The 24497-nt window shown below is 34.3% G+C and overlaps 1 protein-coding gene across 4 annotated transcripts in view; it reads right to left on the minus strand.

Moving 5' to 3' along the window:
- Window positions 1-24497, minus strand: part of LOC134529481 (laminin subunit beta-1) — a 137951-nt gene that overhangs the window by 22022 nt on the left and 91432 nt on the right. For all 4 annotated transcript variants that reach the window (XM_063363615.1, XM_063363612.1, XM_063363613.1 and 1 more), the window contains 3 exons: window positions 22860-23051; window positions 16869-17049; window positions 5561-5745 (listed from right to left, as the gene is read on the minus strand). In XM_063363615.1, the coding sequence (XP_063219685.1) occupies window positions 5561-5745; window positions 16869-17049; window positions 22860-23051 (558 nt within the window). The remainder of the gene's footprint in view (window positions 1-5560; window positions 5746-16868; window positions 17050-22859; window positions 23052-24497) is intronic.

The following is a 24497-nucleotide window of genomic DNA, read 5'->3' on the forward strand; positions in this document are numbered from 1 at the left end:
TAATACTATAAAATTTCCACATATGTAAGAAGTTAAACTTCTAAGGCATACTACAAAAAAAAGAGCCTGAAAAAATTTAAAACACATATTATAACATTTAGTATACGTTTGTATATTTATTTTTGTTTAAATGACTAGGGTGTTTTTAAAGGTCTTTAATGTCAATAAAATGACATCAAAAATCATAGCAGGCACAATAAAAGAGGCCAACTCCAATTATTTGCATGAAAGATAAGAAATATTATTAAAAGTTGGTTACAAAGGTGAAGAAATCTGTAGGATAAAACATAATTCCCCAAGTTCTAGTTTAACTTCAAATAGTTGTTGAGAGTTTGCACAAATACCATTTCATCTTTAAGATTTGAGCTATGCTGTAGGTGGCTTTTATATATTTTATCTATATTTGCATATTCAGGGTGAGTTTACAAACAACCTGTATATTTGTGTATGTCTATTTATGTGTATCTATAAATTACTGAGTTAACCTTCCTACCCATTTATTTGGTTTCTTCCATGTCAGTAAATTTCTAGTAAGGCCCATGACTTATGTTATTTAGTCCTATGCGAATAACATTTTTTTGATGTGACGTCTAATAAATCGATGAACGCTGGCTGCATGCACGAAAAATTGTCCCACTACGGATGTCCCACTACGGATGTCCCACTACGGATGTGTCCTGTTTACGCATGCGTGGCATCTCTCTGGTATGTTGCGGACGGTACAGAGAACTCGGCCGGGGTTCGAGGTTATTGTTGTGCACCACGCCACGGGAGTATATTCGCAAGGAAATGGCGTTCTTACAGGTATGTATTATTTTAATTACTAGTGTAAATCAGTATATTTAAACAGTGTTGTATGAGTATTGTTTTAGCTGTGTAACTAAATATTTATTGCTGGTATGATACTTTTCACGCTTTAGTTTGACATTGGTAATTATTTGTCATGAGTTATTATTTGATCAACTAAATCACACACCGTATTATAGTTATGAGCCCACGAGCGTGTAAATATTTCGAGTCCAACAGAGAATATGCTAGTTAAAAGAAATTCAAACAAATATTGTGCGTTGTAACGCCCCTCGTGCCCAAAAATTATATTATTTTGTATTAATTAAAAACACCTTGGAAACAGCTGGGCAAAATATTAAGAAAATTAAAATTAATTACCAGAGGGGACACGAGGCGGTGAACAAGACAAAATTTACACTCCCTGCACACTAGTAACTTGGGAGTTCGTGGATCGTAATGTAGAAGAAGGTATATGATAAATAAATACGCTATATAAACAGCTACAAATAATCGACTTCTACAGGCCGCGAGCCCCCCCCCCCTTTCCCCCCCCCCCCACGCTCTCTCTCTCTCTGTGTGCGTGCGTGAGAGAGAGTGTATCCAAATAATAAATAGTTTATTATTTATATAAGATTCATTTTTTAATACTAAAACTTCGAAATAAAGATTATTTGATTAGCATTATTCATTTTTTAAGTGAAACTTCTTTGCTGAGAGGGCTGCAATTTTTGAGCGTTATGAAAATTCTGATCGCATGAGAGGAGTATTTAGGTACGTGGTGGGGAGCCCTTAGAGGAGGAGAGTGCGTCAGCGGTGACGCCACTTCAACGCATGCACTAGCGGTCAAATGGGAAGATGTCAAAGGGGGGAGGGGGTGACAGGTACGTAGCGGAGCATGCTATATGCTAGTTGTAATGGCCAGAAGGGGAGACAGCAGGGAAGTGATAGAAATAATGCTGCAGTGATTTCACGTAATTATTGTAATACTGCTTGCGTTTGTCTACCCCTCAGGTTTTTTTAATATACCCGCATCCTTATTATTCTCAATTATTATCTCTTGTTCAATAAAATAATAAAAAACTAATAATTTATCTCCAGCTATACCTAATAAACAAGAAGTTTCACTTCTGTCATGCGTGGACTCCATGCGCACACTTTTTTTTATGTGAATAGTGTGATTGAAAATGTAAAAAATCTATTGCTATCTATACCTAGCAAGCAAGAAGTTTCACCTCTATCGCATGTGGACTCCACACACATTTTTTTCATGGGATTCCCATTATAGTCACTGATGTTCTCACTAATGAGTATTTAAGAATCAAGGAAGGATTAAAAAAATACTACTTTGCAAAAAAATAAACAATAGCAATAAAAAAATCTGAATTTTTTTACGGAAAAACTGTGACTTTTTATAATTACCTTATTTTCATTGTGAGAATAATATGGTTTTCATACTTGAATTCGAATCAAACTAAAAAATTGATATTCACACAGTCCTAGCCGCTTGGCTTCCGCTGTCGATGAAGGCAACTAACTATGTGCCTCTTTACTCTGGCATCTGCAGCGGCAGCATGTTGGGCACCAGCAGAGTTGTTTTCAGTCAATGGCGTAGTCCACATTAAAAATTGAATGTAACAAAACATAACGGGCATCGGCCTAGTTAAGAAACCCATGTTTTGTTGTGTTTTGTACTTTTCACACTCCTAAATTTTTTGCTATAGTTTGGGGGGAAACCGGGGCTGAAGCTTATTTATTACTGTGGCGCCAATAGTAATTTTTGGCACAATTATTAAATTTCAATTTTAAATTATCATCTTATCAGGAATTTTATAGCTTGAATTTAAACTTGTTCAGCCCACTGTGTCTGCCATTTAATTCTTGTTCTGCTAGTTCCTCGAGTCGTTCCCAGATCAGTATCTGAGACTTTACCGATTCTTTGTGAGACTAGCTTCTTGCCTCGTATTTTCCCCGCCTTAGTGCACGACCGGCGATTGAAATTCACCCAGCTTTCGTGACCAGGAACACTTGTGGCTGCAGCTTCTCAGGGCAGCCCGTTTCCCAGAGCTCGTCTGAGGTGAGCACTTACAGTCATGCCCCATTCTAATGTTCCAGGGTTGTCGAGCACGTATAGGCGCTCCGGGTAAGACATTTCTCACGAGCCACTCTCCCCCCACCCCAATTTCCTCTATTCCACGAATCACCACCCAGAGCATTGACCGGTGCTCAACCCCGGCTAGCAAAGGCCTGTCTCAAGGTCTGGACACTGATGTTCAAATGTACTGCCTCTCACCTCTAGTGGCAGAGTTGTCAACTACTTCCCTGGATGTTAGAGTTTTTGCTGAACACACCTGATCTCTAGCAACCCACGCAACAAACGTTCTCCTGTCTTTCTCTTCCGAGCCACCAGAGCGCTCCACCAGTCTCCTCCATAAGCCCCATGCTTTTGAAGTAGTCTTGTTCGAGATGTGCGAGTCGACTTCACCTCTGTTTCAGCTACTCCCCAGTAGATAGGGCTGTGATCAGGCGCCAACAGCAGCGTCGAACTCTCAATGCATGTATTTCTCGATCCCTCCTTCGGACATATTCGGAACCTTTCGGCCCTGTAGCCAAAGTATCCCCTCCTTCTTCCAAAGCGAAGCGCCGAATTTAATTAAGCGACACAGGTGCCATACCAGGGACTTCTTGGCGCGACTTCCGACTGACTGCAGCGTTCTCGGCCAGCTCTCTGCTATATTCGACTTCACTACTTCAGCTAAGTGGTAGTCGCCTCGTTAAGGGATGTTTTCCCAAGTCTCATTTTTTTTAGTTAACTTTTGAAAACAGTCAGTCAGAGTTATAGTTAATAGTTTGTTAATTTTTTTGTAATTATGAGTGCTTCTGTGTCTACCGTGTTAGTTTCGCGGGCTCCTCGGCAAGACATCTCCTGATTACAGGATCAACACCCTGTTTTGGTGAGTTGTCGATACCATTCCTCTTCCCAGATAATTCCCTTTTTTGCGGGCATTTGTGCCTATTTACGACTTTCTGCGGACGAGGGCTAATTCCTTTGGATTTGGCTTGTTCGCAAATAGGGTCCAAGAACCAGTATCCAAGAACCGGTATCCAAGAACCGGTATCCAAGAACCAGTATCCAAGAACCAGTATTCAAGAACCGGAGTCAAGATTGCGGCCAAATGGTCTTCCTGGAATCATAAGCAATAACCTCTCCAAATCAGCAGGCTATGGACTTTCACCTTCCAAATTATCCACTACGACGCAGGACCCTTTTTGTTCCGAAACACCAACAGTGGGACATTTCCGCAATAATTATGATGTCAGCAATTCAAGCAAAAATGCGAAATTTAAATACAGCCACATTTTTATAATTACTTATGTACAAACAAGATTGCCAGTGTGCAAATTCTATATGATAACATATTGCATTATGTTTTATTTTTAATTATGTCTTAATGAATTTGTGTAATTATTTTTGAGCCGGCCCTATTATAAATTTATTCTGTCATGAACTTAACTCATGTTAATCTCTTGTTGTAATACTTCAGACATATGAAGTAAAATAAATCGAAGGATGTCTATAGATGAAACTGCATTCTTTATTTATTAATATAAAGTTACTGATCCACAGTCTCTACAGTGTTTACAGGGAGGCATTATCTTTTACTTTATTTGGCCTTTAGTGTCACCTCTGATGTACTAAGTTTTCTTTGCCTGTTCCCCTTTATTTTAATCCCAGCCACTTCCAAGGTAAAATTATTATTATCTTATTATAATTTTATTAATAGATTTCACTAAATACTGTACAGATGCAAAGGCCCGTTGGTTTAACCAGAAGACAATAACATAATTATTTAAGTGCCTAAATTTATACCAATCACCTTCCTCTGCCAAGAGATTTTTGTGTGATATTCTTTAAAAAGACTTGCAAATAGTTTGATCAGAAACCAAACAAAATTTGTGAGACGTGTATGTTTTTCCTACAGTGCTATTAACAAAAACAAAAATATGTATTTTTAAACCTAACTTCCTAATTTCCAATGCTGGTGACACCCAAGGCCATTGTAGACACCTTCAAGTATCTCCATAATTTATGAATGATGATTCACTTTCATCTTTGTAGCTATGACTCCGTATTTAATTCTTGTGATGAGTCTAGAAATACATAAGTGTTAAAAACATTTTATATATTTTGGGCATTATCAAATAGGTGAAATAAAATATTAAAAATTTTAAATGGTAAGTAATTTTAACTGCTTTTTTTTACACCAAATACTAAATTTTACAACAAATTTTAATACAACTTTTACATTTTAAGTCATTATTTTAAATTATATTATTAAGTCTAGCAGCATTCCTTTAATAATTATACATAGATTTCGTAGATAAAAGCTGCAAAAGGCACACTTATGCTTTGCTGGTCTTTCATGTATCAAAACCATATTGCCAATATAAAAGTAACAGGTAACTATGAACAAAATCCAAAATCAGCAAATATATTATTTTCAAAAGCAAGATTAATAGTATGAAGATCAATAAGATCATGAATATAAGTGCAAAAATAGAGGTTTCAATAACTTCTACTAATGACAGGTTTGTGAGTAAAAAAAAAATACTTAGTAACAAAGTTTTTGAAAAATAAATTAGTGTTTAATGATTAACACTAAAGCTTAAAATCCAAGTATTTTGTATTGCTGTATTGTGAGAAAATAATATTTTTACAGTATTTCATTATTTTTTAACAAGTATTTTGGTTACAACAAAAAAGAACCCATACCTTCAACATTAGCTTCCTGCAGCTTGGTTGCTTCATTTTTCAAGTTTTTGGCTTTATTTCTTAAATTTTCTGACTTGTTCTGCAAGTCAGCAAGTGCAAGGTTAGTTAAATATATTCGTTGAGTTGTATTTTGGAGTTGGTTTTCCACACTATCTAATGCGTTGGAAGACTGGTTTAAATCAGACCTGAAAAAGTAAAAACACTGTCATTAACAATAAACAATTAATCAGATGAATAAATGCAGTGCGGACTGGAATTTTTATTATGTTTGGAAAATAAAATGTTAAAATAATCAAAATAACACACTTATGTAAACTATTGTTAGTTTCCCTCTGGAAACAGTTTATTTCAGTGCTGGAATGTGGGTCTCTGCTGTGCTTGAAAGAATGCAATGTTGTGCATGTGGTGCGATGGTATTGAAGTGTGGCTAGATGACTGCACGTTTCGTTAAGGTCCTGACCATTTAAAGCATGGCCTGGTCTCGATTGGAAACAGCTAAGACCCCTAGTCTGCGTAACCGTGGCGTACAGCTGGTCTGACTTCATAGGAAGGTGTCACAACTTGTCATACGCTTGGTGAACTACGTAGGCGAGAGGAAGGTGAGAGGCAAAACTGTGTAGTGCTTTGTGTTGCTTCTCAAAATTTTAGAGAAGGTTCTGGATAGGACAAGATTGTTTGCAGGAGGTATATATTGGAGAAGTTGAATGAATTAACATCAGTCGGAGGTTGGCGAGGGCCCGAATAGCCTTCTAACTTCTTTGACTGTCGCACTGTACAATGATGTAGTGCTTCTGGGCTCCTAGGCTCCTAGAGATATTTTGAATGAGTAGGAAAATGGCGATGCAAGCTTATGTACGAAAATTAACATAATGTAAGAAGATGACCTTAAGTCTCATAAGAAGTATTTTGACTGTAAGCATGAATATGAATTTTAAAATAAACACACTTTAGGTTAAAACTTTTGTGTTCTTCAATGTGTAAAATTTTATTTGGTAAAAAAATCAATTTTTTTAGATGGTAGAAGTATTTTGACTGTAAACATGAATATGAATTTTAAAATAAACACACTTTAGGTTAAAACTTTTGTGTTCTTCAATGTGTAAAATTTTATTTGGTAAAAAAATCAATTTTTTTAGATGGTAGTTTGTAAGTTCAAATAATTATAAATTGAGGAAGATATATTTTGTTTTTCTGAAACAAGAACATCAATGTAAAAGATTAAAATTTGCAATACTAAGAATGTCTTTACGCTAAAAGTCTGGATTTATTTATTATTTATTAGTTATTATTTTAAGAAAATAATAACAGGCTTGTGAGAAAGAAGTATCTTAAATAATTTTTGTTTATGTAATTTAATTTATTATTTATTTAGGTATTGAGGATATAACGATGATGTAAATGATGAGACTGAATGGAATAAATAAAGATAGTTGTATTTTATTTATAACATTAAATTGTTAGTTTGATGTTAAAAAGTTTAGTATTTTTCAGCATCCACCCTACTCTCCCAGTACAGGCAGAAAAGACCAACAAGAAACCTGGTATTACTAACCTATCTTTGTAGCGACACAAGTGCTTACCCTCCCAACTTAGTAAACAAGTAAACAATTTTGTTACAGAAATATTATGTTTCCTGGTAAGATTTAATACATGGTTGATTTATTTTGGGATAGTGTAAATAACAGCTGTTTGCCCATTTTAGAGGTAGTTGGGTTTTCGAAATCCTTTTTTTGCATTAATTTATGTTTGAAAGCATTTCTGATAATTTACCGTTGATGATTTTGTAGAGCTGCCAAAGTTTAATTTTGCCTATTTTTGCCTGTGGTTTAAGATTTTAATGGGTTTAAATATACTTTTAGACATGGTTTGCTATTGTATTTTTATCTGGAAGCAAGATGATTCAATGCACCTGTAAATTACACCAGTATAACAACAACAACAACAACAACAACAACAACAATAATAATAATAATAATAATAATAATAATAATAATAATAATAATAGTGTAGCAACAAGGACTTGTGAAGGATTCCGTGGACAGAAATCTATGAAGATTTTGAGAATGTTTAGTGCTTTGTGATCGGCCGATATTTTAAAAGGTGTTTAAAGCTTGTATGTGGTTGCTGGATATGTCACGTGGACGAATCCTTCTCGGTGAAGGGTGAGTTTGTCATTTTCAGTGATCGCTTGGAGGTCATGAGGAACAGTCGTGTTTCAGGTGGTAGCTCACAAGAAATATTTTTAATAGAGAAGTTGTAGAAGATCTGTTCATGCCTGTGATCCAGACCATGTTGTTCTACCATCTTTGTAGACATAGTTTCAATAGAATATTTTGAACACAGGCAGCAGCATATGCCTTTGTTGAGCATTTTTTTAATGATTAGCGACCATACCGAGAGAATACTGGTCTTTCAGCCAGTTATACTCCAAGTTGGTAGGAGATCACAGGATATCAGCATCAAACTTTTAATCATATTGTTTACGAGCGATGAACTAGTTTGTGTGAGCCAGTGAAGGGGTTTGTTCAGCAAGTTTTGTATTGGTCACATAAATAATTTCTTGGTCGGAAGATGGCTGCTATTCTGCTTTGTTAACTTTCGGTACAGAAAAATAAAAATAAAAAACTCACTATTGTTATTTCATTCAAAAATCATAGAGAATAAAAATTTAGGGAATGTTAATAGTATTTTGGAAGTAAAAACAGTATTTTTGGCACCCAGCAAATTTACTCAAATGTGTTTACGTATGTAACAGTCATACTGCATTGAGCCAGCTGGGGGTCTGGACTGTTATAACTTCTATTTATTATTTCAGCTGAGCACATCCCGTGACAATATATATTTCAATAAAAAAATGATGGGTGAGTCTTTCAGTAGTTGCCAGTGATGTGTAAACAACTAAGCTTGGTAATGAGCAAATTCATGTGTTCTGATGTTGCAACACTGATAACCTCTGAAGTTTACTAGGTTAATTATTTTCTTCATACCTATCCTGTTACCATGCCTCAAGATCTTGTACTTTTAACATGTAATTTTATACATAAAATTACAATATGTATTGATTCTGGAAACATAGTTTGTGAAACAACCATTTAAAGGGTAGAATGTTTGAACACTATAGTCAATTTTTCATTTATTGTACAGTATTATATTTTTCACCCTTGACATCTAGATTCGTATTCGAGGTGTATATTCGGGGTACTATCTGGGATTCAAATTCGAGGATCAGATTCAATAAAATTGGGATTTGACCCATCACTAGTTGGAAGTCTAATGTGCATGCATGCAGAAACTGCTATAGCCAAGAGCCGAAGTCGTCAAGATGGTGGAACCACAGGGTATATACTAAGTGTATTGGTGTGCCAAAGTAAACTTTATGGTAGTGAAACTCCTGGAATATATTCTGTAAACTTGAATAGTCATAACAAAATATAATAGCAACTTTATAAACTTTACTAGCCAGGAAAATTGTGCTGGGACGAACATGGCATCACAGATATTTAAAATTTTGTTAGTTCTCTAAAGCATTACGAACTTAGCACTATCTTTGAAGTATTTTTCAAACTAAAAGTTGTGATCCAATAGATCCCAGATTTCAACTTGATTTTCGACAAGTAATTATATTAAAATACTGCCCATCCAGTTAAAATTCATTAAACAATTAATACTATAGTATTTCCAACTAAAATATTAACGTGAAACATTTTAAAACACATTACACTATGTATATGATTGTACATTTGTTTTTGCTTGAATGACTGAAATCAGTAAATATTTCCTACAAACAAAACTTAACCCTAATGAGCTAATTCAACATTCACAGACCTAATGCTTAGGAAGTGCATGACTTACCACCATACTACCAAGACTATTGGGAATCAATGAGGAGAATATGTATTATAACCATTGTAAAGCCAGTATTTTTAGATCATTTAAAACTTGGGATTACTTTTACTATAACTATTTTAGTTTACCAAATATATTCCAGGGTAGTTTCACTATCATAAAAGTTTTATTTGGCACACCAATACGTTTGGAATGTACCCTAATATTTACCAAAGTGACGAAATACAGGTTTATGTTGCTACATGTGCATCGCAATATTTTCGACATTTCTGAGACTTCGGCATAGACACAAAACCGTTTCTCACATTTCTGTTCCATTTTCACGAAATTACTCCTACCAAATGCTGTGTACCAAAAGCTAAGATGTTTACACATCAATAATGGAAAATGCTCAGAAATTTTTTGGCTTGTAATTTAGTGAACTTTCAAACTAATAATACCATTAGTGATACACAAATATTACTCATAGAGAAATGTCTGTTATTAGGTAGTATATCTCAAGTGAAATTTTAAAAAAAACTTCTCATTCTACCTCCCCTAAAATATTTTGTCTATTATTTTAGTAGCACTTCTACCCTAAATTTGCTAACATTGCATAAAAACTTATAACTAAGTAAGCTTTACCTACATAAATGTTAACAAAGTACATGTAAATTGATAATAAAACAAAACGCATAGGTGTTTGCAAAACTTCAAAAAGTTAATGTTGAATCGAAGACTAATTTTATTAGACTTTGATTTTTAGAAATATAAAAACTTTGACGATTCTGACGATTATTTTCTTACAGCAAACTAAGTTCAAAACTGGTTTTAACTCAACTGTTTTGAGCCATAAATAACATCCGCTGTGTCGGCTAACTACAATGTTTAGTGAGAGAGAACCATTCAAGTCATTAAAAATGGATAAGAAAGTCTCATGACAATATTGAGCTATTCAAGTCTGAATGTTTGCTGAAGGACCAGTCAAAAATGTTTCATGTTATCCTGAAAACAATATATCTTCTTTCCCCCTATACATTGTAGTAAAATAAAAAAAAACTCTTAAATATTGGATACTATACTGCATGATAGCAGTGTCGAAGAACTCGAAGTCCAGCAGAAAACAGTTTATAGGGCTATTTTGACTTTTGACACCCAAGATTCGGATTCAAGGGGTTATTGGAGGTACTTTCTGGGATTCAAATTTGAGATTCAGATTCGAGAGAATTGGGATTCGACCCATCAATAGTTGAAAGTCTAATAAGCTTCCATGCACAAAACTACTATAGCCACGAGCCAAAGTCGTCAAGATGGTAGACACACGGAGTATGTACTAAGTGTATTGGTGTGCCAAAGTAATTCTCAATTAAAAACTGTGTCATAGGTAGTAGTTTACTAGTTCAAGGATTTATTTTTACTTTTAACCTATTAGAAAATATGACTAAAAAATTACTGTATATGCTATTCTATTTGTTTGCTACGCAATCCTGAATAACCCTAATATTGGCCAAAATCATGACTAAACATCTGTCTATCGCGGCTAAATGTCTCGGTCGCGGCCTAATGTCTGAATTGACAGACATGTTTGTGAGCTCATGTCAAAAGTTACACAAATGGTAATTATTTGCAGTCTTTTAGTATTTATCTATCAGTCACAAAGTGTTATAATTAAGTCCTCTATTGACAACTACCATGATATTTTGGGGTACCCTATGCTTCTAGATTAGGACTCATTACAGTGTGAATTTTTTGCTGTTGAAAGTATGAACAAAAGCAAGATCTTAGCCCTGAATATATTTACGAAAGCTAAAGAATCAAATATCGTAATTTCTACGCCAGTATCAATTTAGGCATATAAACTTTCTGAATAAACTGATCTTGTGAAAACTTAGAAACCAAAAGTAACTGACTAAAAAAAAGAAAATATAGTGCTTAAAACACTGCTTGATGATTCCAGAAACAAATCTCTGGGTTAAAAGGTGAAATAATCCAAACCAAACAAGGGTTAAAAATTCCAAATGATCACCAAAAAAAAAATACAGCCGAGTAACAGGTAAATCTATGAGAAAAAAGTTTGGAGAAAAGACGACAAGGAATGTTAAAACATCTGGTGGCCTTGCCGGGTGACTGAAAGGCTGACCTGAACTACTCTCAAAACAAACAGAAATTTCAAAAAACAGAATCAACAAGCAAGATTGTTCATGATAGAAACAACCAATCTTTCAACATTGTGCCTGGAGGAACACCTTAATTTGTTACCTGTCTTAGTGAATTTCAATTCCGTGTGAATGGGATATATTTGATCAAAACGTAAAAGGTTTAAGAACAAAATCAAAAATATTTTTGATAATATTTCACACACAAACCATGATTTAATATGTCTTACTGAATCATGGTTTAACAACTCAAGTATAAACTCCCACTATTACAATGATACAGAGATCCATCTCACACTATGATGGAAAGAGGTAGCAGTGTTTTGAAAGACAACAAAAAACTGCATTGCCAACTCACAAATTTGATCACCCTTACATTGAAGCTGTCTGGATAAAAATTAAAACCTCTCAAACAATAATTCTATCATTTTGTAACAATTATAGCCCCTACAAACAACATCCTCAACATATGCATTTTACTATGACGATCTTTAAGACCAAATAGTGGATTCTCAAGAGTATAAATAATAATTGGTGATGTCAATGTGCCAGGTGTTGACCTGTCAAATATGCATACTCTGAATACTTTACAGTCTAGTAATAAAACTAAAGCCCAGGCTCTGATAAACTTTATATAAGCTATGGGTTATTGCAATTTAACTACTCACAATCTCCCAATCAAATTATCTAACTAAGAGAGAAGTAAGAAACTAAGTGTGATAAATTTACATAAACAGTAACATAGCGTGTTTTAACTGTAGCGTGTTTTACTGTAGCTTGTTTATTCATCTTTTTTCCCCTTTGAAATTGGAACGAAAAGGTATGAAAACGGGTTGAGTTGGTTTTTATGGTAACAAATGATACCTCTGAAACAAATCAGGCAGTAGGTAATAAATTGAACGTGAATAATTTAATTTCTGTGTTACTTTGGCCAGTTTTAACATTTTGTTCTCAAAATACTACCACAAGTGAAAGAAATAGTGGTAAATTTGGTTACATAATAAAAAATATAATCCCTACAACCAATCAAATGGTAAGTTGTAAATTGAGGACGAATTATGTACATAATTAACGATGTAGCATGTTTTTAACATTTTTCGAAATTCGACTCCAAAGGTACTGAAAAAGGGTTGAGTTAGTTTTTATAGTTTTTATGATATCTCCAAATCAATCAATTTTAATTATTCTGGGCATATAACAAAATTAAATGAATGCGGAAATATAAAAGATAACATATTCTAAATTGATAAACGTTTCAAAATATTAAAAATAGGCGACCCCATAAAATGAAAAGAAAATAAGTGTGAGTTCATCAAGGTAAAATATATGTCCCAACACATTAAAATGGAATGTTATAAAATCAGCATTAAAATTAAACAGGCTTATATATCACAACTTTCAAAATTCAAACCTTACTGTTTTGGTATGAAAAAAATCTTATAGACAATAGAAACCTGACATTTTATTTTGTCTATTTCTTTTGTAAACATGTTTGGAACTATTTACATACTTTTCTTAAAATGGTACAATATCAGCAGTATCCTGAAATTGGCACGAGAAAAGCTGCAGGTTATTAGCTAGTTATAAATAAAACAGACACACATTTTCTGAATGTGCTGTAATCTTTTGCGCTGTTCCTCAGTTAAATCACCATAGAAAGTATCAAAGTTACCATAATGGGTTTACAAGAGACTACACTAAATATTTTTAACACAGACCACCACCAGCTATTTCAGATGTTTTTAGGCCATGCAAAGTACTAAATGCCTTTCTACTGATTTGAAACATTACATGCTGAGACCAATTAAAAGTGAACTGGTTAAAAGGACTGATATGCCATCAATACCATCAATATCCATATTCAAATAACACATACCATTAATTGAATGAGGTGAACAGGACAAGTAAACTTGTAAATCTTTGGGATATAAGTGGTATCGACAGTGCTAAATGAATAAAGGAGATCACTAACATGTAATAACAAAAGTGGGCCAATTGGAACACCTGAGCTGATAAGGTGCCAAGCGAACAATGGATTGCCAGATTTAACGCACTGGTACCTGCTGGATAAGTAGGATGTGAACCACACAACAGCATTCTTATAGAAATTGGAATAATATTTTAGTTTGCCAGGAAAATATCATTATCAAAATTGTGGAAAGCTTTTTTAAAGACTAATAAAGTAAGCAGCGTATCAAGTTTGTTTTTAGTTTCACGTTGAACAACATCATCAATTATATTTAAAATTGTAGTATTTGTAGTATGAAGATTGCTAAACACAAGCTGGTATTTGTCCAGAAGGTGGTTTTCAGTCAGATAAGCTCAACCAGCAGCTTGGCACAGAACTGAAAGAATAGATCTTAGAACAAGGATGGTGACTGGGTTTAGGGGACAGGTTTAACATAAGCTCACTTCCACAAAGAGGGGAACTGTGAATTTTTGCTCAAGAGAAACTGAAAATACTATGGAGGGGAATAAGTAAACATGGAAGCAGTTATTTCACACCTCAAATAGGCAAATTATCTACACCTACAGCAGTGCTTTTTACATGATTAACTGCTTTACGGATATCTGTAAAAGTTAACTGTTTGAAAGAAACATAAATTCAAAATGCGTAGATATCTTTTAGATATCTGATATTGTACTATCCTAGCATCCGCTTCTATAGGATGTACATTATTTAAGAAATGTAAGTTTAGGCCATCAGTATCAACATCAATACAGTTTTCCATCTCTTTTAACTCTTGATCATTTCTCACTATACTGGCATCGTGAGAGGGGAGGAGAGGACGAAACTCCACCTCATTGCAACTTTAAATGTATTTTTCTGAAATGCTCTTAGAGTTCCGTGCGCATGCACACAGTGTGTAGTCTAGTCTCTGGTTGGGAGCAACAGTTGTCTGTACATTATTATATTTTTCTATTGCTGGGTCAGAAACAAAACTTATTATGTAGGTGACAAAATTAAAGAGGAGAGATTAAAGCAAGCAGAATATCACTCAAGAACTGTATCCAACATTTATTTGTTTATATTTTTTGAAAGAAGATAATAACTACACTATTAACACAATAAGGTGAAACTTTTTTGACTGGTGTTCAGAAAAACTTTAACAGTTCAATGTTGTCACCAGACTAGCTAATTGTGTATCCATATTTATTGTGTTAATATTATAAGTATATTCAACTGCCAAAAACTGATGCACCTGCCAAAAATATCTCACTTATCTTGAACATTGTGTAGTAAAAGTTTAGCACTATGTTTTCCTCTCCCAACGCCTGTGTACGTGTGTAAAAGGCACAGACTTTTATCATAGTTGGAATCAGTTGCTATGCTAGGGGGGTGAGAGTGCATTCAGTCTCTGTGTGCTATATACCCGAAAAACGTACTGAAAGTTATTAAACATTTTTAAAAGCTTGACTGGTTTTCTTCCCAAGAAAAATACAGTCGATACTGTGTATGTTATTGTTAGCCCTGAACAACTGTGTTAAATCAGGCTCTTAATGTATACTTCCGTAAAAAAAAATCTTTGGTTTTTTAATTTTCCAGAAAACAAAGTTGAAGAAAATTACTTTTCCATTCGACTTAGACTTTCCAAAGCTTTGGGACAGGAGCCATATTGTGTTTTGTGTAGAATGTTTGCATCGATACATTTACAGTGAATACCCATGTTTACATTCTCACTATTTACGTTTCCCCCAGTTCACACAGTTTTCCTAAGATACAGTTTATTTAATATTTAAACCAATGGTAAATATTACATAAAACTACACTGACTGGAAAACGTACATCTTGCAATTAATGTTAAAAAAATGTAAATCGACATCATCTTTGAATGCTTCTCAAGTGGCACATTATAAAATTTTAACTTGGTAAACATTTCCCAACCAAAGTATGTATTTAGTATCTCAAGTGTAATTTTTTCTACAACAGTGTCAGTCAATAGTATCAATGCATAGGAAAAGTGATACATTTCTTTGTGTAGCGACATGAAAGTATATTGCATTATCATATTTTTTATTATTTGATGAAAGCATTTGATTTTGTTTGTGAAAGATACTTTACATATTTTACAATTGGTTTCATGACACCCTTTTTAAAGTATATGATGTGACATTTAAAAATGACTTAGTATTGTCATTTCTTAAGAGGCCACTGCAGTGTTTCAGGGGCACTACGCAACCCGCGTTAACCTCATAAGATTCAATGCTATTTTCATTTTGCTTATAACTTATTAACTAATATAGATTTCGAAATGATGCTTGCTTGATATACAAGACAACGATGCTCTTATCAAAGCCTTCTTCAAAAACGTGCATAAATTATGGTTCAAACATAGACAATACACTTATGCATATTAGTAAAGATTAGAATAAAACCATAATTTATGCATGAATTTGAAGAAAGGGGCTTTGATAAGATCATCGTTGTCTTACATATCAAGCAAGCATCATTTTGAAATCTATATTAGTTAATTAGTTATACGCAAAATGAAAATAGCATTGAATATTATTACCTTAACGCGGGTTGCGTAGTGCCCCTGAAACACTGGAGTGGCCTCTTAAGTGGAGAGAAACATTTCTGAAACAAAAAATAGTGGGGAAAATGTAAAAAAATAATATTATGTGAACTTTTTTTTCCCCTATTTTTTACACTTTGTTATTCAGTTGTTTAGGCCTAGAAATAATTTTCCATGGTAGGAAAATATTATGTTTCTTGTGTTTAGTTATATTTTTTCATGAATAAACATGCATATGATAAAAATGTGTAGATGTAAAAGAAAATCAAAAGATTCTGCTCAAGTCTGCTTTTATGATGGCATGAAATAAACTTGTGCACTTTTCTAATTCGTTCATTAAACCACATTAAAATGACTGGTTTAACTGCCAACATTACAAACCTTAAAATAAAATAACCATATTTAGACTGCATCAATACTGAAGCTGCATTCATTGTATGATTTACAGCTATAACAGTAACTTTCCCCTTATTTACAATTTTCTCCTTTGTAAACACATATGTGACATGTCATACAGTATTTTAAAAATAACATAACTGATGATTCAATTTCTGCTTCAGTTTATACCTTTTAAATAAGTTAATTGTGTAACTGTTTACACAAATATCCATTCCTCTTGTTCCTAATCCAAACAAATAAAATCTTTACTAATCTCTGAGAATACACTATCATTAAAGTAAACATTACATCAGCACATGATATTACAAAAATTTTTAGTAAATATCTTTAAAATATTTTATTTTCATTAATAATGCAAACATGCTGCTTCAGATTTTGTTGTAATTATATAATAAACATGCTGTTCCTCACCTTAACTTCTCAACGATTTGCACCAGGTTTTCAAGATCTTGGGTGCTGACTGTGGTATTTTGCAGAAGATTATTAACTTCGTGTAGCTTCTTTTCCATTGCTTCAAATGCCTGTGTGTATGCTCCTGTTACCCCAGTTTGCTTGATTTCTGATGCAGCTTGGATAAGTAGGGTCGTTTCATCTAGAGTTAAAACAAGTATAAAGTTCCTGTTGACACAACTGCTAGAATAATATTAAACCAATCTAAGAGCAAAAATATTTTATCTGCAGTATAGCTTACACACTCCTCCAGTCTCTTTATGACATAGCATCCTATATTTCTGTTTTTTTTTTCCATAGCTCAATAAATACCTTACCCAGTTATAGCTTAGTTATAACAAGTTTTCTTTCTCTCTTCTATAACCATGCAATAACATTGTGCAATTTCATACCTCTACATACTACACACAATCTCTCTAAGATTGAAACAGTGAAAGGAAAAAAACTGTTAATGCATTTGAATTATATTTCTTCATGTAAAAAAAATTGTAATAAAATATCAGCTAATCCCTCCCAAACCAATTTTAAAAAAATCATCACAGAAGTACAAGCACATGTTATAAACATGGTTACAAGATGATACATTAAAAGATAAAATTTTGTGTCTATTTTCTGTCACCCCCATACTGCTTTAAATACACAAAAATATCTTGGCACTCGCGGTCAATAAGGCTGTCTGAAATATGTTTGCAAGGAAACAAAAATTATGTTTAAAATCTTTACAATTTGATTTAACAAAAATCATTTAGAGAGGAATATGCCATCTCAGGACTGCTATATTGAGTTTTCCTGAGACTTCCCAGATTTCCAGACTAAAAGAGCAGTTTTCCTTGACCTTTCAAACTTATGCCTATCTGTGTTTATGATGTTTATGGTGATCAGGATAAGTCATATAGGCATCTTTGTATGTAAATATATGTATATGTGAGTGCATGTACATATATAAACATATACAGTAGAACCCCGATTATCCGTGTTAATGAAGGGGACGAGTGAGTCGGATAATCGAAAATCGCGGTTAACCGAGTCACGCTTGCCTCAAAGGTCATTAGCCCACAGACAGCCATCTGTGGACATTCGGAGATTACATATATACACATGCTTTGTGTGCGTTGTTGACATAGAAGCGGACTGCTTAGTGTTGGGCAGCAGTGGTTTTTAGGTCTTTCGTGTGCGGAGACGTGGGCACGCGAGTCGTTGTTGCACCGAGGTGTGTGACTAGCCGTCCGCCAGTCCGAGGGCCCAAGACAGCTGATAGCTGCCAAGGTCACGCATTCTTTTCATCGCCCGTAAGCGACGCTGCCACACTTCGCTCATTGCTCTGTTGTCAGTAACACCATCGGGCTGGTTATTGTTTTACAGAACGACTGCCTTCAAAATTCTTTTCGAGATAAGATTTTTCATACCAGTGCATTGAGACTTGGTTTGATGGTTTTGAAACGGTGTCTCTGTCTCGTATAATTCACGGTGTTTTTATCCCCCTTTATTTATATGAATTTAAAATGTTAGATTTTTTATTTTTAGTTTGCTGAACGTGAAATTAGTGCAAAAACGGCCTATTATGACTTAGTATTGCAGATGGGTCGGAAATCTTATAACGACCCTAATCTCGGGAACCGTGAGGGGTCGTTATATCTATTCTCCGTTTACTCTTAGCTGAGTTTTGAAATAAACAAACACCGTCGTATCACTGCGCCGAGTCAGCAAGTGATAGGCTGAATTTATCTTGCGTGCCAAGCACTAGTTGCAACACACACTTCCGTACAGTCGGTGCTCATAAAATAACGGAGAAGTAATATAACAGGAAAATGGTTCTTCTGTCAAGCCTAGTTTTTTTAAAAAAAAATTACGTCTGCTGTGATAAAATTACGCCACTTAATGCTACACCCTCCGACCTTTTCTGTTGAAACCATTCAAACAAACAAGTGTCCAAGCTGCTAAATGTGGATTCGTTCATCGTCTTGCGTTTATTTAATCCACTTGAAGTGTCAGCCTGTAAAGCAAACTAAAGGATTTTTTCGCGATCTTTTATGATGTCGTGCACTGTTGTGTTACCGACATTAAACTCAGTCGCAAGTTTGCAATCGTTTCTCCACTCTGAAATCTTTCTATAATTTTTGTTTTGCTGTCGATGGACAGTACCACTCGCTTTCTTTTCTGTTCATTTGATGACATGATGAAATGTTGCGCTCAACACTTCCGCACAACACAACGGTATAATCCGTCGGAATGCAGATCACTGTTACAATACATAAAATTATCACCACCTTGACGCTTCAACAACGTACACTAATGGAATGGACTGTCTCCTTGCGCCGGGTAATCTCTGTGGCACGGCGCCGTGCTGCGCGCGGGAGTGTACAGTCCGGTCATGCGGACGTGGAATCGCGCACCAGTGTATAATCTATTCACGTATCATGGAACACAAAAATATTATGTACATACGTATGTATGTACTAGTATTTTTTTTTTAAACTTTCTGTGTATATAAACATAACTGAGTCAAAGTACTTTGACCAACATACATTTTGCAAAGTATTTTAACATTTACATACATTTTGAATCATTGGTTATATGTAACTAAAAAATTGGACTTGATGAACATAAATCGCGGTTAATCCGCGAATCGTATGATCGAGTCGCGGATAATCGGGGTTCTACTGTATGTCCTTCAAGCATCTATTTTCTTTTCCTGGAATGAAACAGAAAATGTTTCCAATATTTTTTCATTTAAGAAGAATTTTAAATTTGAAAAGTTTTTCGAAGTGAACCAGATAGATTTGTACTGCAATTACATGTTTTTTTTTTACTTTTTTTATAAGAACACTACAGGCCCCATAAATCATATAAATCGGAACCAACTTAAACACCAATTATTGAATGTTTTTGTAAAAACATAATTAAATTAACTAACAAATTTTACCAGCTGTTACATAGCAAACACCTCACTTTTTCTACTTAAATATCAGCAGCTCTTAGGTGGGGAAACAATACTTCTTGCTTTCAAAATACTTATTAAAACACTTAATCACTTCAGAGTTAATTAGAGCTAGTTCAACAAGTGCATTTTCAGGAAACATGAGATATCCATGTGTCTGACTTGTGTGTATCCTGTGATAAAGGACGCATGTAGTGCTCGCCAGGAATGAAATAATATTTGTGTGTGTTTGCAGTATTGTTGAATGTATGTACACTTCATTCACGCAGCTGTTTGCCATGTACTCTGGTATGTCTTCATGTTATCTTTCTGAACTAGCATTTCACCCGTGGTCGGCTATGAAATAAATAAATCCCCATATTTATCAACCTGTTATGTAAAAGAGAGCATGAAATATTAACACTCAGTAAAATTATGGCAGTTTCAAGTGAGACATTAATTTCAGAGCTTTGTAACGTTGCAAGACCCTCGCCCTCCTAGTTAAATATTTTTCTTTTTAAACTATTTTCATGAATGTAAACATTTCTTAAAAAAATCTCAATAAGAATATGTTACCATTTTTATGTATTTTAGGAGTGATATTTGCACTTGCTGTGTGTTTTAAGAGGGTACCTTGTATTTTAAGAGACATTTTAAATCATTACTATTTTTTATGTAATTATTCACAAATAAGCCGTTGTACTAGATTTTTGTCGGTTTTGGCCTACTTTTTCAGATTTTTTCTAAATAAGTTGAATTTTGTAAAGTAATTTGTATTTTGATTGCTGTTTTTAATTTTCATTAACGTGTTGCAATATAATTCTAGAAAAAGGGACTGTGTCTGGGGTGATGTGTAAAAAGAGAGAGTCATAAGATGCCTGTAAGTGCAAGTGAGAAAGAAACAGTGATTCCCCGCCAACAGAGATAAAAGCTGGGATTCCCCACTGGTCGTGGGAACTGTGTGATAACTGCTGTCTCACGGTGTGGGAGAGAGAAAGAGAAGGTAAAGTCCCTGGCTCTATGGATAGAAAACTGTTTTCAATGTATGTCGCGTATTCTTATTGGCTTGTGATTTGTAGTGTGAATGAAGCATGTGTGTGATTGGTCAGTGAGGTCATGTGACTGCCCTCCCTGCGTGAAGGACACAGTGTCATGATTTCACCAGTCGTCTGTCGATCGCTGCACCAGGAGGGCGCGTTCGGCGGCTTCTCAAAAAATATGTAGTGTTGGATGCGTTTGGTTCGTCTTTCGGGCAATAAAACTCTCGAAGGAAAAGGAATGAAAATCTTTTTATTTCATTAAACGAATTGTAACAGCTTAAAGCTGTAGAAATTGTCAATACTTAAAAGTGAAAATTTGGGAAACTCAAAATGGATTTCTTGGTACAAAAACAGTAACTATGAAGAGGGTGGTAAGAAAAAAAAGGTGGGCCAGCTAGCATAAAGAAGAACTCAATGATTAAATTGTAGCCACAAAAATATGCATATTATTTTAAACAAATAAATAAATGGACAGTGTTTAAAGAATTTTTTGGGTACACTGAAAAGTCGAAAATCCCCATTCATGATGTAATTTATTTTAAACATGTCTACATATTAGAATGAATTCAAATTTCAACAAAACTTCTAATTTGGCCGCAGACTAGAGTTCTACTGCGGTGTTGTGCTTAAATTTATTTTTGGTGAAAATAGCAAGTCATAAATACTATCTTAGAGTATTATTTAATTCCAAAGACCAGTTGTTTTAAAAATATAACCACTTTTTTCCTCCAAGGAATGGACATTGTGTGTAAATGTTACAAAATTGTATATATTTTATATACTTTACATATTTTGTGTTCTCAGAGGCAATAAAAATGCCCTTCGTGGAAAAGCTATTTTCAAAAATGTATGCCTATTGAAAAAAATTATTAGTTGGTAATAAAATGTCAAATTTTTCCTACAAGAAGCCAATAAAAATGGGAATAGCATGCACATATCACTATAAGACAGTGAATTGTTGATTAGACATTTTTTTTTAAAGTATAATTTCATTTTGAAGATAGTTGCCTGTTAAAATAAATAAGCCAATTTTTAAAACATCTGGTTTTCTTGCAAAAAGCTACTTTATTGTAAATAGCACACGCATTTTGCTAAGATAGGCAGCAGCTGATTATGTATTTGCTTATGGTATTGAAAGGGCTGTAAATACCATTAGACGCGTAAAGCACAATAAACACCATCTTCCTATTAAAATATTGAAAGACAATTAAATTTGAATAGTTAAATCTATGATTTTCCTGTAGTAAGTCACTGAAAATAAATATTGTTTAGGCATTTAGCAATACGTTCGGAAGAGCTAGGGGTTAATGTGAAGTTGTATATGCACTTTTATAATACTATTTTATTTAGAATGCAAGTGTCTGAAAAAAAAATCAATATAACAATAATAAATCCTCTGATCTTCCAGCATGATAGAGTAAAAATGGACATCAAACACATATCTCCTACTAAAAGTTACATTGCACAAGGTGCTGATGTACCTATTTATAGCAGTGAAATTATGAGGTTGTCAATTCTCTAAGAATTATATAATTTTAAAGACTTCTATGTATTAAAAAAATTCATGATAAAACATCTATTTTTCTCACAAGAAACCACTGAAAATGGATACTGTGCACGCTGTATGCCAGAACTTTTGTGGCATGTTGACACCCAGTTTTGGTGACAATGTTAGTGTTGAAAGATCCTGAGATGTTCTGAAATGGGTGATGGAGGGAAAGAACAAAATTCATTAAATTGTGGAAGTATGAGGGCAAACAGGCAAGACTAAATAGTTTGCATGTGGCATTCATCAACGATGCATGCGCAAGTCCCGCTTTATTTTTTTATTTTTGGAGAAGCAAAAGAAATTCTCAAATTTTCTGATTTCTGTAAGATTTCCCCCTTTTCAATACTTTTAGCAACCATATATTTACTTAATGTGGCACTAAACAAAAATAAATATAAAAGAAACTAAAAATTTAATTTAAATTACCAACTATTATATTAACTAACCTTGCAATTCATTCAGAATCCTGTCCCAGTTGTCAAAACATTCTCCACATGGACTGCAACTCGGCGATGAGCCAAGATAGCCTCTTGCACACATATCACATTTTTCTCCACCAATGCCAGTTAAACAAATGCAACTTCCATTATCACGATGACATTGCAGTGTTTTGGAGCCGTCTACATTACAGTTGCATGCTGCAAAAACATACATATTCTGATAAGGCAGTCATATAATTGCATTTTTGTGCAAGCATTGTTTTTAAAAAAATTTATTTGTGTCTAAATTATTCATGTAACAAATAATGTATGCTCATTCACAATATAAAACACTTAGTGGTTTTAAAAATGGGGAAATGTTGAATTAAAACATTCACAGCACTAACAGCACAGAGTACTAACATCAGTTTAAAAATCAGAGACACAGGAAACCTGTAGGTAATTAACATCATATGATTTTTCAGGGTGGCCACTCACTGTAACAAAATAATTCCCTAATATTGCCCTGAATTTCCTGATAAATGTTTAAAATTTCTCTGAATTTAATAACACACATATTGTAAAAAACATAACTTGTATGTTTACTGGAAGTTATTTTTCAAAATTACTGGCAGAAAAACAAAATTATTAATTGTTTTAAAATTAACATTGTATTTTAAATTTAATTTTTAACACTTGAAAGTATTTTTACAGGTTTTTTTTTTAAATTACTGATCCCTTTTAACAAGGCTATACCTTTTTAATTAATGAAGATAGAAGCTCGAGGCAAATATGAAACTACACATTGAAATGTCAAGATTTATATGGTGCATGCTGCACATTGGTGGTTCACTTGGTTGTCGACAGGTGTTGCCCTGGTTTCATGACAGCTTATTGCAAACGCACATGTTCCGTATGCATCGAGATGGCAACAACACAGTAACAAAAATTAATTTTTATTCTCAGTTTCAACAAATGTGAGTCAGTTACAACTGCTCAGCATGATTTCCATCTAAATTATAGCAGTGAACCTCCTCCACTCAGAGCATTCAACAGAGGCATCAGGTTATTTATGTAAGGGGAAATCCACAGGTCACCGTCCATGTGACTCGGCATGACGTTTCAACAAAGAACATCCTGAACGATGGTACACCAATCCCTCGCATAGCACGTCTTCAATTAATGCGAATTCAGTTAGCACAATGTAAATTTTACTGCCCTAGTCTCGAATAGCACGTCTGTAAATTTCAGTTAGCACGAAATCGCCACAGGCTAAAAAAAATCTCGGAAACGACGCGACGTCAGGTATGGAATTCGAGGGGGGAAGAGTGGTTTGGAATGCGAGGGGAAAGAGATGCGCACGCAGATAAACAAACACCGGGCCGTACTGTTGATGTCCGGCCGCAGACCAGGCCCTACCGTTGATGCCCGGCTGCAGACCAGGCCGTACCGTACAGAAACCAAAGCAGATGAAATTGGACACTTTTTTTTAAAAAAAGCAAGATGATAGTGTAAATTTCACCCCAGAAAATTTTTAACTTTTATGTTTTGTATATGTACATATTGTACATACAGTAAACTCCCGGTATATCGCGCCCCGATTGATCGCAGAATCGGGTATATCGCGGGTCAAACCATGTCCCCCAGTCAGAAATGAATAATAAT

Source organism: Bacillus rossius, chromosome 2 (assembly GCF_032445375.1).
Source record: "Bacillus rossius redtenbacheri isolate Brsri chromosome 2, Brsri_v3, whole genome shotgun sequence".
NCBI classification, from domain to species: Eukaryota; Metazoa; Arthropoda; class Insecta; order Phasmatodea; family Bacillidae; genus Bacillus; species Bacillus rossius.